The sequence below is a fragment of the Taeniopygia guttata genome, chromosome 31, assembly GCF_048771995.1.
Source record: "Taeniopygia guttata chromosome 31, bTaeGut7.mat, whole genome shotgun sequence".
Lineage (NCBI taxonomy): Eukaryota > Metazoa > Chordata > Aves > Passeriformes > Estrildidae > Taeniopygia > Taeniopygia guttata.
This window is the reverse complement of record NC_133056.1, coordinates 686,585-701,294: the sequence shown is the minus strand read 5'-3', so window position 1 is coordinate 701,294 and position 14,710 is coordinate 686,585. Positions and strand designations below refer to the sequence as shown.

The window sequence follows — 14,710 nt, the reverse complement described above, 5'->3', positions numbered from 1 at the left end:
GTGGGCGGGGCGGGGCTGCCCGGGGGGGATTTTGGGGAGGATTTTGGGGGGATTTTGGGGAGGATTTTGGGGGTCCGGAGCTGCCGGGGAGGGTTTTTTGGGGAGGATTTTGGGGCGCATCTATAGACCCCTCCCCCCAAAAACCCCCTCCCCCCAAAACACCCTCCCCCCAAAAACCCCCTCCCCAAAAACCCCCTTCCCCAAAAACCCCCTCCCCCCATCCCCCCTCCCCCAAAAAACCCCCTCCCCCCAAAACCCCTCCCCCCCCCCGGGACCCCCAAATTCCCCCCAGGTGCCCCCGGGACCCCTCCCCAAATTTTGGGATGGAATTCCTGCGGCGGCGCCTCTCGGACGGGAATTTCCTGGCGGGGGGGGGGATGGGGGGGATGGGGGGGATGGGGGGAGACCCCCCCTCAATTGGGGGAGGGGCGGGGAGACCCCCCCGGACCCCTCCCCCCACGGCGCCGCTGCTGCTCGTGATCGCCCCCCCCGACACGGACTGGTAGGTTTGGGGACCCCCCCCCAAAATCCCATCCTGGGACCCCCCCCCAAAATTCCATCCTGGGACCCCCCCCCAAAATCCCCCTCGTGGGCCCCCCCCCCCCCCAAAATCCCCCTCGTGGGACCCCCCCCAAAATCCCCATCCTGGGACCCCCCCCCAAAATCCCATCCTGGGACCCCCCCCTCAAATCCCCCTCGTGGGACCCCCCCCCAAAATCCCATCCTGGGACCCCCTCCCCAAATCCCCCTCGTGGGACCCCCCCCCAAAATCCCTTTTGTGGGACCCCCCCCCAAATCCCCCTCGTGGGACCCCCCCCCAAAATCCCATCCGTGGGACCCCCCCCCAAAATCCCCCTCATGGGACCCCCCCCCAAAATCCCCCTCGTGGGACCCCCCCCCAAAATCCTCCTCATGGGACCCCCCCCCCAAAATTCCCATCCTGGGACCCCCCCCAAAATCCCCCTCGTGGGACCCCCCCCCAAAATCCCCCTCGTGGGACCCCCCCCAAAATCCCCCTCTTGGGACCCCCCCCCAAAATCCCCCTCGTGGGATCCCCCCCCCAAAATCCCATTCGTGGGACCCCCCCAAAATCCCCCTCGTGGGACCCCCCCCAAATCCCCCTCGTGGGACCCCCCCCCCCCAAAATCCCCCTCGTGGGACCCCCCCCCCAAAATCCCATCCTGGGACCCCCCAAAATTCCCCCCCCGGGACCCCCCAAATTTCCCCCCCCCCCCCCGGGACCCCCAAATTTCCTTTGGGACCCCCAAATCTGGGGAGGGGGCGAATTTTGGGGGGGGGGTCTCAGATATTTGGGGGGGGTCTCAGATTTTTGGGGCCACCTGTGGAGCTTTAATTTGGGTGGGGGGGATGAGATTTTTGGGGGTCTCTCCCCAATTTTGGGGTCCCCCCCCAGGGTGAAACCCTTCAAGGGCAAATCCGTGCACGGGGACGTGGAGCTGAGGGTGGAGCAGGTGAGTTTTGGGGACCCCCCCCCTTGAATTTTGGGGTCCCCCCTAAAAATTCGGGGTCTCCCCTCTCTGATTTTGGGACCACCCCCCCAAAAAAAACCCAAAAAAAAAAAAAATTTGGGGTTTTTCAATATTTTGGGGTCACCCCCCCCATATTTTAATGTGCCAATTTTGGGGTCAACCTTAAAATTTGGGGTTTTTTGGGGGGGTCCATCCAAGATTTTGGGGTTCCCCCTCAATTTTGGGGTTCGGGTTGGTTTTTGGGGGGGTTCTGGATTTGGGATTTCCCCGAATTTTGGGGCCTGGCCCAAATTTTGGGGTGTTCTGAACCTCCTGTTCCTCCTCAGTTTTGGGGTTCGAGTTTAGGGAAATTTTGGGGTCCCCTGAGAGAAATTTTGGGGTTGAGGGAAATTTTGAGCTGCCCCAAAATCTTTTCTGGTCTCAATTCAAAGAATTTTGGGGTCCCCTGGAGATTTTGGGGTTTGGGTTCCTGAACCCCCCAATTCCACCATCCAATCTGGGGGGAGTCAGGACAAATTTTTGGGGGTGAACAGCCAAAATTTGGGGGTTCAAGACAAAATTTTGGGGGTGAACAGCCAAAATTTGGGGGTTCAGGACAAATTTTGGGGGTGAACAGCCAAAATTTGGGGGTTCAGGACAAAATTTTGGGGGTGAACAGCCAAAATTTGGGGGTTCGGGACAAAATTTTGGGGGTTCGGGACAAAATTTTGGGGGTGAACAGCCAAAATTTTGGGGTGAACAGCCAAAATTTTGGGGGTGCTCTTAAATTTTATGGAATTCTGAACTTCCTCCTGTTTGAATTTTGACCAAAAATCTCTTTTTTCGACCCAACTCGGGGCTGCAGCTTTGGGGTGGGACTGAGGGGTCCCGGGGAGGTTTTTGGGGGGTCCCAGGCGGTTTTTGGGGTGTCCCCCCCTGGATTTTGGGGTCCCCCAGGCCCAGTTTTCGGAGCTCTCCTTGGCCGCCTCCACCCACGGCGCCCTCAGCGTCACCATCGACCCCCCCCGGGGGGGCTCCAGGTACGATTTTGGGGTCCCCCCCCCTTTTTGGGGGTGAATTTGGGGTCCCCTCCTGAATTTTGGGGTGCTGGGTGCGCCCCCACTCAATTTTGGGGCTGAATTTGGGGTCCCCTCCTCTTTTTCGGGGTGGAATTTGGGGTTTGCTCCTTAATTTTGGGGTTCCCGCCTCAATTTTTGAGCAGAATTTGGGGTCCCCTCCTTAATTTAGGATTGAATTTGGGGTTTTCCCCCTCTTTTTTGGGTGAATTTGGGGTCCCCTCCTTAATTTTGGGGGTAAAATTGGGGTGTTGGGTCTTCCCCCATCTATTTTGGGGTGAAATTTGGGGTCCCCTCCTCAATTTCGGGTTGAATTTGGGGTTTCTCCCCTTTTTGGGGGTGAATTTGGGGTCCCCTCCTGAATTTTGGGGTGCTGGGTGTGCCCCCACTCGATTTTGGGGCTGAATTTGGGGTCCCCTCCTCTTTTTCGGGGTGGAATTTGGGGTTTGATCCTTAATTTTGGGGTTCCCGCCTCAATTTTTGAGCAGAATTTGGGGTCCCCTCCTCAATTTCGGATTGAATTTGGGGTTTCTCCCCTTTTTGGGGTGAATTTGGGGTTCCCTCCTTAATTTCGGATTGAATTTGGGGTTCCCCCCTTTTTGGGGGTGAATTTGGGGTTCCCTTCTTAATTTTGGGGGTAAAATTAGGGTGCTGGGTCTTCCCCCATCAATTTTGGGGTGAAATTTGGGGTTCTGGGTGTGATTTTGGGGTGAAATTTGGGGTCCCCTCCTTAATTTTAGGGGTAAAATTGGGGTGCTGGGTATTCCCCCATCAATTTTGGGGTAAAATTTGGGGTCCCCTCCTAAATTTTGGGGTGCTGGGTGGGCCCCCACTCAATTCTGGGGCTGAATTTGGGGTCTCCTCCTCTTTTTCAGGGTAATATTTGGGGTTTGCTCCTTAATTTTGGGGTTCCCAACTCAATTTTTGAGCAAAATTTGGGGTCCCCTCCTTAATTTTGGGTTGAATTTGGGGTTTCCCCCTTTTTGGGGGTGAAATTTGGGGTCCCCTCCTTAATTTTGGGGGTAAAATTGGGGTGCTGGGTCTTCCCCCATCAATTTTGGGGTGAAATTTGGGGTTCTGGGTGTGATTTTGGGGTGAAATTTGGGGTCCCCTTCTGAATTTTGGGGTGAAATTTGGGGTCCCCTCCTGAAATTTGGGGTTCTGGGTGTGATTTTTGGGGTGAAATTTGGGGTTCTGGGTGTGATTTTGGGGTGAAATTTGGGGTTCTGGGTGTGATTTTGGGGTGAAATTTGGGGTTCTGGGTGTGATTTTGGGGGTACAATGAAGATCAGGGGGAATTTTGGGAGGATTTTGGGGTGTTTGGAGCAGGGCGACCTCACATTTTGGGGGTGAAAGAAGAAATTTTGGGGTTTGGGGCCGTTTTGGGGCACAAATTTTGGGTGGGGGGACGGATTTCACTCCTAAATTCAGACAGAAAAACCAAAATTTTTTGGGGAAAAAATCTCATTTTTGCATTTTTTTTTTTAATTTATTTTCTAAATTTCAGCGGTTGAATATTGAGGTGGGGGAGGGGATTTTGGGGGGCCACAAATCCCAAATTTTGGGGTGGGGGGGGAGGGGATTTCACCCCCAAATTCGTGCTGAAACAGCAAAATTTTGGGGGAAAATCTCATTTTTCTCATAGAATAACGCGAATTTTCGGGGTTGAATTTTGAGGTGGGATTTTTGGGGGGTTTTTGGGGATTTTGGGGACCCCCTGACCCCCCCCCCGCCCCTCCCCCCAGGAAGGTGCGCCCCGATTTTGTGCTGCTGCGGGAGGAGCCCGAGGGCGGCGCGGGGGGCGCCCCCCGGCGGTTGTTGGTGGGATTGCACCTGGGGGGGGTCCCGGGCAGCGACCCCCTCCCCACGGCCTATGGGTTCAGCCACCGAGCCTGCCTGGTGGGGAGGGGGAACTGGGGGGACTGGGAGGGACTGGGAGGGACTGGGAGGGGATTTGGGGGGGCTGGGGGGGACTGGGGGGCACTGGGAGGGGATTTAGGGTCACTGGGGGGGACTGGGAGGGGATTTGGGGGGACTGGGATGAACTGGGAGGGACTGGGAGAGGATTTGGGGGGGATTTGGGGGGACTGGGGGGGACTGGGAAGGGATTTGGGGGCGATTTGGGGGGACTGGGAGGGACTGGGGGTCACTGGGAGGGGATTTGGGGGCGCTGGGAGGGGATTTGGGGGGATTTGGGGGGCTGGGGGGGGTATTTGGGGGGATTTGGGGGGCTGGGGGGGGATTTGGGGTCACTGGGAGGGGATTTGGGGGCACTGGGAAGGGATTTGGGGAGATTTGGGGGGACTGGGAAGGGAGTTGGGGTTACTGGGGGGGGATTTGGGGGCGTTGGGAGGGGATTTGGGGGGACTGGGGGGGATTTGGGGGTGCTGGGATGAACTGGGGGGGACTGGGAGGGACTGGGAGGGGATTTGGGGGGACTGGGAGGGGATTTGGGGTCACTGGGAGGGGATTTGTGGGGAACTGGGGGGACTGGGGGGACTGGGGGGGACTGGGAGAGGATTTGGGGTCACTGGGAGGGACTGGGAGGGGATTTGGGGGGACTGGGGGGGGATTTGGGGGGACTGGGAGGGACTGGGAGGGAATTGGGGGACTGGGGGGAACTGGGAGGGGATTTGGGGGGACTGGGAGGGACTGGGGGGGACTGGGAGGGGATTTGGGGGGAACTGGGGGGGACTGGGAGGGACTGGGAGGGGATTTGGGGGGATTTGGGGGGGATTTGGGGGGCTGGGAGGGGATTTGAGGTCACTAGGAGGGACTGGGAGGGACTGGGAGGGGATTTGAGGGGATTTGGGGGGACTGGGGGCACTGGGGGGGACTGGGAGGGGACTGGGAGAAGATTTGGGGTCACTGGGAGGGACTAGGAGGGGATTTGGGGGGCTGGGGGGGACTGGGGGGACTGGGAGGGGATTTGGGGGGACTGGGAGGGGACTGGGGGGGACTGGGGGGGATTGGGAGGGGATTTGGGGGGACTGGGAGGGGATTTGGGGGGACTGGGGGGACTGGGGGGACTGGGAGGGGATTTGGGGTCACTGGGAAGGGGATTTGGGGGCGCTGGGAGGGGATTTAGGGGGACTGGGAGGGACTGGGGGGCACTGGGAGGGGATTTGGGGGGACTGGGAGGGGATTTGGGGAGACTGGGGGGGACTGGGGGACACTGGGAGGGGATTTGGGGTCACTGGGAGAGACTGGGGGGGATTGGGAGGGGATTTGGGGGGACTGGGAGGGACTGGGGGGCACTGGGGGGGACTGGGAGGGGATTTGGGGGGACTGGGGGGAACTGGGGGGGACTGGGAGGGGATTTTGGGGAACTGGGATGAACTGGGAGGGACTGGGAGGGACTGGGAGGGACTGGGAGGGGATTTGGGGGAAACTGGGGGGGACTGGGAGAGGACTGGGAGAGGATTTGGGGGGACTGGGAGGGGATTTGGGGGGGAACTGGGATGAACTGGGAGGGACTGGGAGAGGATTCGGGGTCACTGGGAGGGACTGGGAGGGGATTTGGGGGTACTGGGAGACACTGGGGGGGATTGGGAGGGGATTTGGGGTCACTGGGAAGGACTGGAGGGGACTGGGAGAGGATTTGGGGGCGCTGGGGGGGATTTGGGGGGACTGGGATGAACTGGGAGGGGATTTGATGGGGAGTGAGGGGGACTGGGGGCACTGGGGGGTACTGGGAGGGACTGGGAGTGAACTGGGAGGGGACTGGGGGGGACTGGGAGGGGGAGCTGGTGGCACTGGGAGCACTGGGTGGAACTGGGAGTGAACTGGGAGCGGTACTGGAGGAAACTGGGAGCACTGGGCGGGGCGCTCGGCCGGCCCTTGACATTCCCAGTGCTCCCAGTTTGCCCAGTTGGCTCGGCTGCAGCGGGAACTGGGCCATGAGGCCTTTCCACTGGTGCCCCAACGGTTCTGCAACCGGCCCCGGGGACTGGTGAGCACTGGGAGCACTGGGAGGGACTGGGAGGGACTGGGAGGGACTGGGAGGGACTGGGGGGGACTGGGGGGGAACTGGGGGGGACTGGGGGGGAACTGGGGGGGACTGGGAGGGACTGGGAGGGAACTGGGGGGGACTGGGGGGGACTGGGAGGGACTGGGAGGGAACTGGGGGGGACTGGGGGGGACTGGGAGGGACTGGGGGGGAACTGGGAGGGACTGGGAGGGACTGGGGGCAACTGGGAGGGACTGGGAGGGACTGGGGGGGACTGGGAGGGAACTGGGAGGGACTGGGAGGGACTGGGGGGGAACTGGGAGGGAACTGGGAGGGACTGGGAGGGACTGGGAGGGAACTGGGAGGGAACTGGGAGGGACTGGGGGGGACTGGGAGGGAACTGGGAGGGGATTGGGGGGGACTGGGAGGGAACTGGGAGGGAACTGGGAGGGACTGGGGGGGACTGGGAGGGACTGGGGGGGACTGGGAGGGACTGGGGGGGAACTGGGAGGGACTGGGACGGAACTGGGAGGGACTGGGAATGGTATCACTGGTCCCTAACTGGTCCCAAACTGGTGTCACTGGTCCCTAATTGGTCTCTAACTGGTGTCACTGGTCCCTAACTGGTCTCTAACTGGTCTCTAACTGGTGTCACTGGTCTCTAACTGGTGTCACTGGTCTCTAACTGGTGTCACTGGTCCCTAACTGGTGTCACTGGTCCCTAACTGGTGTCACTGGTGTCACTGGTCCCTAACTGGTCTCTAACTGGTGTTACTGGTGTCCTCAGCTGACCGCCCCCACCTTCCCCATGACGGTGACGCTCAGCCCCTCCCCCCCCGGGGTGGGACAGGTGAGTGGGCGGGGCCTGAGGTGGGCGTGACCAGCGGTGGGTGTGGCCCTGTGTGGGTGTGGTTCAGTGGGTGTGGCTCAATGGGGGTGTGGTCACTGTGTCTCACCTGTCCCTCACCTGTCCCATCTGTTCTCACCTGTCCCCTCAATCTCACCTGTCTCTCACCTGTCCTCGTCTCACCTGTCCCCAACTCACCTGTCCCACCTGTCCAACTGTCCCATCTGTCCCATGTCCCTCACCTGTCCCATCTCACCTGTCCCCACCTCTCTCACCTGTCCCACCTGTCCACATATCAACTGTCCTCAACTCACCTGTCCCTCACCTGTCCCCTCAATCTCCCCTGTCTGACCTGTCCCCACGTCTTTCACCTGTCCCCAACTCACCTGTCCCCATGTCCCTCATCTGTCCCCATGTCCCTCACCTGTCCCTGTCTCACCTGTCCCCTCACCTGTCCCCATCTCACCTGTCCTTCTTACCTGTCCCTATCTCACCTGTCCCCATCTCACCTGTCCCCTTGATCTCACCTGTCCCTGTCTCACCTGTCCCCACGTCTTTCACCTGTCCCCATCTCACCTGTCCCCTCAATCTCACCTGTCCCACGTCTCTCACCTGTCCCCATCTCACCTGTCCCCTCAATGTCACCTGTCCCTCACCTGTCCCCATCTCACCTGTCCCCGTCTCACCTGTCCCCTCACCTGTCCCCCCAGGTGTGCGTGCGCTCCCCCCCGGCCCTGGGCGCGGTCGCTGCCGCCATGGGCGGGGCCCGGGCGGGGGCGCTGCTCGGGGGGCGCCCCACAGGGACCCAGAGGCTGCGGGTGCAGCGGATCGGGGACCAGTACCGCGCCCTCAGGTGGGACTGGGGCACTGGGGGCACTGGGGGGGACTGGGAGGGACTGGGAGGGAACTGGGGGGGACTGGGAGGGGATTGGGGGGGACTGGGGGGGACTGGGAATGACTGGGAGGGGATTGGGGGGGACTGGGAGTAAACTGGGAGGGACTGGGAGTAAACTGGAGGGAACTGAGAGAGACTGGGAGGGACTGGGGGGGCATTGGGGGCAATTGGGATGGACTGGGAGGGACTAGGAGGGAACTGGGACAAACTGGGATGGACTGGGGGGCACTGGGAGGGGAGTGTGGGGGACTGGGAGTAAACTGGGAGGGACTGGGAGGGAACTGGGGGGGACTGGGGGGGCACTGGGGGCAATTGGGATGGACTGGGAGAGAACTGGGGGAGACTGGGAAGGAACTGGGAGGGACTGGGAGACACTGGGAGGGACTGGGAGGGGATTGGGGGGCACTGGGAGTAAACTGGGACAAACTGGGATGGACTGGGGGGCACTGGGAGGGGAATGTGGGAGACTGGGAGCAAACTGGGAGGGCCTGGGAGAGAACTGGGGGCAACTGGGGGGGACTGGGAGGGACTGGAGGGCACTGGGAGAGAACTGGGGGCAACTGGGACAAACTGGGATGGACTGGGGGGCACTGGGAGGGCAGTGTGGGAGACTGGGAGCAAACTGGGGGGGACTGGGAGGGAACTGGGAGGGACTGGGAGGGGATTGGGGGGGAACTGGGAGGGACTGGGACAAACTGGGATGGACTGGGAAGGAACTGGGAGGGACTGGGAGGGACTCGGGGGGGAACTGGGATGGAGTGGGGAGCACTGGGAGGGAACTGGGAGGGACTGGGGGATACTGGGAAGGGAACCTGGAGAGAACTGGGATGGACTGGGGGGTACTGGGGGGTACTGGGAAGGGATTTGGGGGTCACGGGGAGGGACTGGGAGCATTGGGAGGGAACAGGGAGGGAACTGGGAGGGAACTGGGAGAGGATTGGGGGCACTGGGAGGGACTGGGGGGTACCGGGAAGGGATTTGGGGGTCACTGGGGGTCACTGGGAGGGACTGGGAGGGCACTGGGAGCACTGGTGGCTCATTCTGGGGGGGGGGGCGGGGCCATGGGGGGGGTCCCCGCTGACCCCCCCCGCTCCCCCCAGGTGGTCTGTGGGGGGAGGGGACGCGGCGGGGGAGGGGCCGCAGGTGGAGCCGGTCGCCCTCAGCCCCAGGTGAGCGTGGGGGGCGGGGCCAAGAGGGGCGTGGTTGTGGGCGGGGCTCAGGTGGGGTGGGGCTAGAAGGGGCGTGGTTACAGCGGAGGGGCGGGGCTATGAGGAAATGGGCGTGGCCACAAAAAGGGGTGTGGACACAAGAAGGGGTGTGGCCTGAGAGCCGCTCGCGGATTGGGCGTGGCTTTAGTGGGCGTGGCCATTCAGAAAGGGGCGTGGCCTTTGAAAGGGGTGTGGCCTAAGAGCCGCTTGCGGATTGGGCGTGGTTTTAGTGGGCGTGGCCATTTTGGAAAGGGGCGTGGCCACCAAAAGGGGTGTGACCCGAGAGCCGCTTGCGGATTGGGCGTGGCTTTAGTGGGCGTGGTCGTTTGGAAAGGGGCGTGGCTTGTGCACAGGGTGGGCGGGGCTTTGGGCGGGGCTCTGTTCAGCCCTGGAGGGGTGTGGCCCAGGTGAGGGGTGTGGCCAGCTCGGTGGGCGTGGCAATTTGTAAAGGGGCGTGGCTTGGGCACAGGGTGGGCGGGGCTTCGGGCGGGGCTCTGTTCACTCCTGGAGGGGCGTGGCCAGGTGAGGGGTGTGGCCAGGGCGATGGGCGTGGCCATTCGAAAAGGGGCGTGGCTTGTGCACAGGGTGGGCGGGGCTTTGGGCGGGGCTCTGTTCAGTCCTAGAGGGGCGTGGCCCAGGTGAGGGGCGTGGCCCAGGTGAGGGGTGTGGCCAGGTGAGGGGTGTGGCCAGCGCGGTGGGCGTGGCCGCTGAGCCCCGCCCCCCCGCAGGTACCGCGCGTGGGTGGACGCCTGCGCCGGACTGTTCGGGGGCGTCGACATCTGCGGGGTGGAGGCGCTGCGGGACCCCGACGGGCGGGAGCAGATCGTGCAGGTGGGCACACCTGGGGACACCTGGGGACACCTGGGCACACCTGGGAACAGCTGGGGGCACCTGGGGCACAGCTGGGGGGCACCTGGGCACAGCTTGGGGCAACCGGGGACACCTGGGGACACCGTGGGGACACCTGGGGACAGTTGGGGCACACCTGGGGGACACCTGGGCACACCTGGGTACAGCTGGGTACACCATGGGGACACCTGGGCACACCTGGGGAACACCTGGAGAATGCCTGGGCACAGCTGGGCACACCTGGGGACATCTGGGGACAGCTGGGACACATCTAGACGCACTTGGGGCACACCTGGCGCACACCTGTGGACACCCAGGGGCACCTGGGTACATCTGACCACAGCTGGGGCTTACCTGAGGCACACCTGGGTCACACTTTGGGCACCTGAGACACCTGGGGCACACCTGGAAGACACCTGGGGCACACTTTGGGCACCCAGGGCACACCTGGGTCACACTTTGGGCACCTGGGGCACACCTGGGGCACACCTGGGTCACACTTTGGGCACCTGGGGCACAATTTGGGCACCTGGGGCACACCTGGGTCACACTTTGGGCACCTGGGGCACACCTGGGTCACAATTTGGGCACCCGGGGCACACCTGGGTCACACTTTGGGCACCTGGGGCACACCTGGGGCACACCTGGGGCACACCTGGGTCACACCTGGGTCACACTTTGGGCACCTGGGGCACACCTGGGGCACACCTGGGTGACACTTTGGGCACCTGGGGCACACCTGGGTCACACCTGGGTCACACTTTGGGCACACCTGGGGCACACCTGGGTCACAATTTGGGCACCCGGGGCACACCTGGGTCACACTTTGGGCACCTGGGGCACACCTGGGGCACACCTGGGGCACACCTGGGTCACACCTGGGTCACACTTTGGGCACCTGGGGCACACCTGGGGCACACCTGGGTGACACTTTGGGCACCTGGGGCACACCTGGGTCACACCTGGGTCACACTTTGGGCACACCTGGGGCACACCTGGGTCACAATTTGGGCACCCGGGGCACACCTGGGTCACACTTTGGGCACCTGGGGCACACCTGGGGCACACCTGGGGCACACCTGGGGCACACCTGGGACACACCTGGGACACACCTGGGGCACACTTTGAGCACTCGGGGCACACCTGGGTCACACTTTGGGCACCTGGGGCACACCTGGGGCACACCTGGGTCACACTTTGGGCGCCTGGGTCACACCTGGGTCACACCTGGGTCACACCCGGGGCACACCCGGGGCACACCCGGGGCACACCTGGGTCACACTTTGGGCACCTGGGGCACACCTGGGTCACACTTTGGGCACCTGGGTCACACTTGGGGCACACCTGGGTCACACTTTGGGCACCTGGGTCACACTTGGGGCACACCTGGGTCACACTTTGGGCACCTGGGGCACACCTGGGGCACACCTGGGGCACACCTGGAAGACACCTGGGTCACAATTTGGGCACCTGGGGCCACCTGGGGCACACCTGGGTCACACTTTGGGCACCTGGGGCACACCTGGGGCACACTTTGGGCACACCTGGGGCACACCTGGGGCACACCTGGGGCACACCTGGGGCACACTTTGGGCACCTGGGGCACACCTGGGTCACAATTTGGGCACCTGGGGCACACCTGGGTCACACTTTGGGCACCTGGGGCACACGTGGGGCACACCTGGAGTACACCTGGGGCACACCTGAGCCCCACCCACCTGTGCCCCCGCAGGTGTTGGGCTCGTGGCTGCCGCTGCTGGGCCCGGGCGCGGCCGAGGATCAGGCGCAGATCGTGGAGCTGGTCCTGGAGCGGATGAGGGAGGAGCTGCCCCGCCCCCGCAGCCCCTCCCCCGCCCGGCCACGCCCACAGGTAACGCCCCTCCCCCCACCCCCACCCCCCTCCAGGTGCCCCCAAAATTGAGCCCCGCCCCCCTTCCTGCAGGTGACGGCGACATCCGGGACCCCCCGGCCGGGGACCCCCCCCCAGCAGAGACCCCAACCCCAGGGTGAGTGACCCCTGACCCCCAAAAAAGGGGCGGGGCTTCCTTCCCCTCCCCCACCCCAGAAAATCCTGTCAAAAATCCAGAATTTGGGGGTTTATGTCCTAAAATTTTAGGGATTTGCTTTTGCTCAAAATGTGGAAATTTTCCCTAAAAAGGCGCTCGGGAAAATCGGAAATTCCCCAAAAATCCTCCACAGGTTTGGCCGGAATCCTAAAAATTAAAATAATTCCTAAAAATTATTCCGGACATGCAAATTTTGGGGATCCCCAAATTTTGGACGCCCCAAATCCGCCCCCATCACTTCATGGCTGCCATGCCCCAAATTTGGCGGATTTGGCCCCAAATTGGGGCGTTACCTGCCTCAAGCCCCGCCCCCTCAGGTGTTGCTCCTCCCTCCAGGTGCGCCGCCTCCGTCCGGCCCCGCCCAGCCCCGCCCACAACCGCAGGGGCAGCCACGCCCACAAATGGGAGGAGCTTCGCCACGCCCCGCCCAGCCCGGCCCCGCCCAACCGCGAGGCCCCGCCCAGCCCCGCCCCCAAAGCCCGGCGGCCACGCCCCAGCCACGCCCACAGACCCCGCCCAGCCCCGCCCAGCCACGCCCACAAACCCCGCCCAGCTCCCAACAGCCACACCCACAGGCCACGCCCACCTCACAGCCACGCCCACCCAGCCCTCAGCCCCGCCCACAAGCCCCGCCCACCTCCCAACAGCCACGCCCACAGACCTCGCCCACGGCCACACCCCGCCCTCAAGCCCCGCCCACTGCCCAGCCACGCCCACCAGGCCCGGCCACGCCCCATCAGCCACGCCCACAAGCCCCACCCACTTTGCAGCCACGCCCGCAAGCCCCGCCCACCTCTGCCCCTCAGCCACGCCCACAAGGCGTGACATCACCCCAGCCCCGCCCGCAAGCCCCGCCCACCTCTGCCCCTCAGCCACGCCCACAAGGTGTGACATCACCCCAGCCCCGCCCGCAAGCCCCGCCCACCTCCCCCCAGCCCCGCCCCCCTGGCCCACAGGCCCCGCCCACCTCCCCCCAGCCCCGCCTCCAGCGCTCGCCCTCCGTGCCCCAGCCCCGTCCACAAGCCCCGCCCACCTCCCCTCAGCCCCGCCCCCCGGGCCCACAAGCCCCGCCCACCACCCGCCAGCCCCGCCCCCAGGCCCCGCCCATCGCCCCCAAACCGCCGCTGGCCCCCAAACCGGGCGGGGCCCCTCCCCCCAGGTAAGTGGGAGGGGCTTAAGGGGGGGGAGGGGCGAGGCCCCGCCCCCCCCGGGCCCCCCTGAACCCCCAAATTCCGCAGCCCCGCCCCCGAGCAGGGCCCCCCCGAGAGCCTCCGGGCGCTGCGGCAGAGCTTCGCCAGCCTCTTCGAGTGACCCCAAAAACCCGCGGGGGACCCCAAAAATACCCGCGGGGACCCCAAAAATATCCGGGGGGACCCCAAAAATATCCGGGGGGAAACAAAAAATACCCCGGGGGGACCCCAAAAATACCCGCGGGGACCCCAAAAATACCCGCGGGGGACCCCAAAAATACCCCCGGGAACCCCAAAAATACCTTCAGGACCCAAAAATATCCCCGGGCACCCCAAAAATACCCCCGGGGACCCCAGAAATACCTTCGGGACCCAAAAATCCCACCCAGGGGACCCCAAAAAATACCCGGGGGGAAACAAAAAATACCTTCAGGACCCAAAAATCCCACCCGGGGGACCCCAAAAATACCCCAGGGGACCCCAGAAATACCCACGGGGACCCCAAAAATACCCGGGGGGAAACAAAAAATACCCGCGGGGACCCCAAAAATACCCCGGGGACCCCAAAATTACCCCCGGGCACCCCAGAAATACCCGGGGGGAAACAAAAAATACCTTCAGGACCCCAAAAATCCCACCCGGGGGACCCCAAAAATACCCACGGGCACCCCAAAAATACCCGGGGGGCACCAAAAATACCCGGGGGGATCCCAGAAATACCCACAGGGACCCCAAAAATCCCACCCGGGGGGGACCCCAAAAACACCCGGGGGACCCCAAAAATACCCACGGGGACCCCAAAAATACCTTCAGGACCCAAAAATCCCCACGGGGACCCCAAAAATACCCACAGGGACCCCAGAAATACCCGGGGGGACCCCAAAAATACCCACGGGGATCCCAAAAATACCCGGGGGGACCCCAAAAATACCCACGGGGACCCCAAAAATACCCGCGGGGACCCCAAAAATACCCAGGGGGGAAACAAAAAATACCCACAGGGACCCCAAAAATACCCGGGGGACCCCAAAAATACCCGCGGGGACCCCAAAAATACCCGCGGGGGCACCAAAAATACCCCGGGGGACCCCAGAAATACCCGGGGGGAAACAAAAATACCCCGGGGGCACCAAAAATACCCGGGGGGAAACAAAAAATACC

General features: G+C 63.0%; 1 protein-coding gene across 1 annotated transcript; it reads left to right on the top strand.

Annotated features, from left to right (window-relative positions):
- Positions 1–267: 267 nt before the first annotated feature.
- Positions 268–13,740, top strand: SYN1 (synapsin I). Its single transcript, XM_072920493.1, has 13 exons — positions 268–502; positions 1,415–1,472; positions 2,427–2,509; positions 4,291–4,444; positions 6,408–6,497; positions 7,282–7,344; positions 8,052–8,194; positions 9,337–9,405; positions 10,173–10,275; positions 12,026–12,163; positions 12,236–12,299; positions 12,696–13,518; positions 13,598–13,740. The coding sequence occupies exons 1-13, from the start codon at positions 324–326 to the stop codon at positions 13,668–13,670; spliced, it is 2,040 nt and encodes a 679-aa protein (XP_072776594.1). The 5' UTR covers positions 268–323; the 3' UTR covers positions 13,671–13,740.
- The last annotated feature ends 970 nt before the right edge of the window (positions 13,741–14,710 follow it).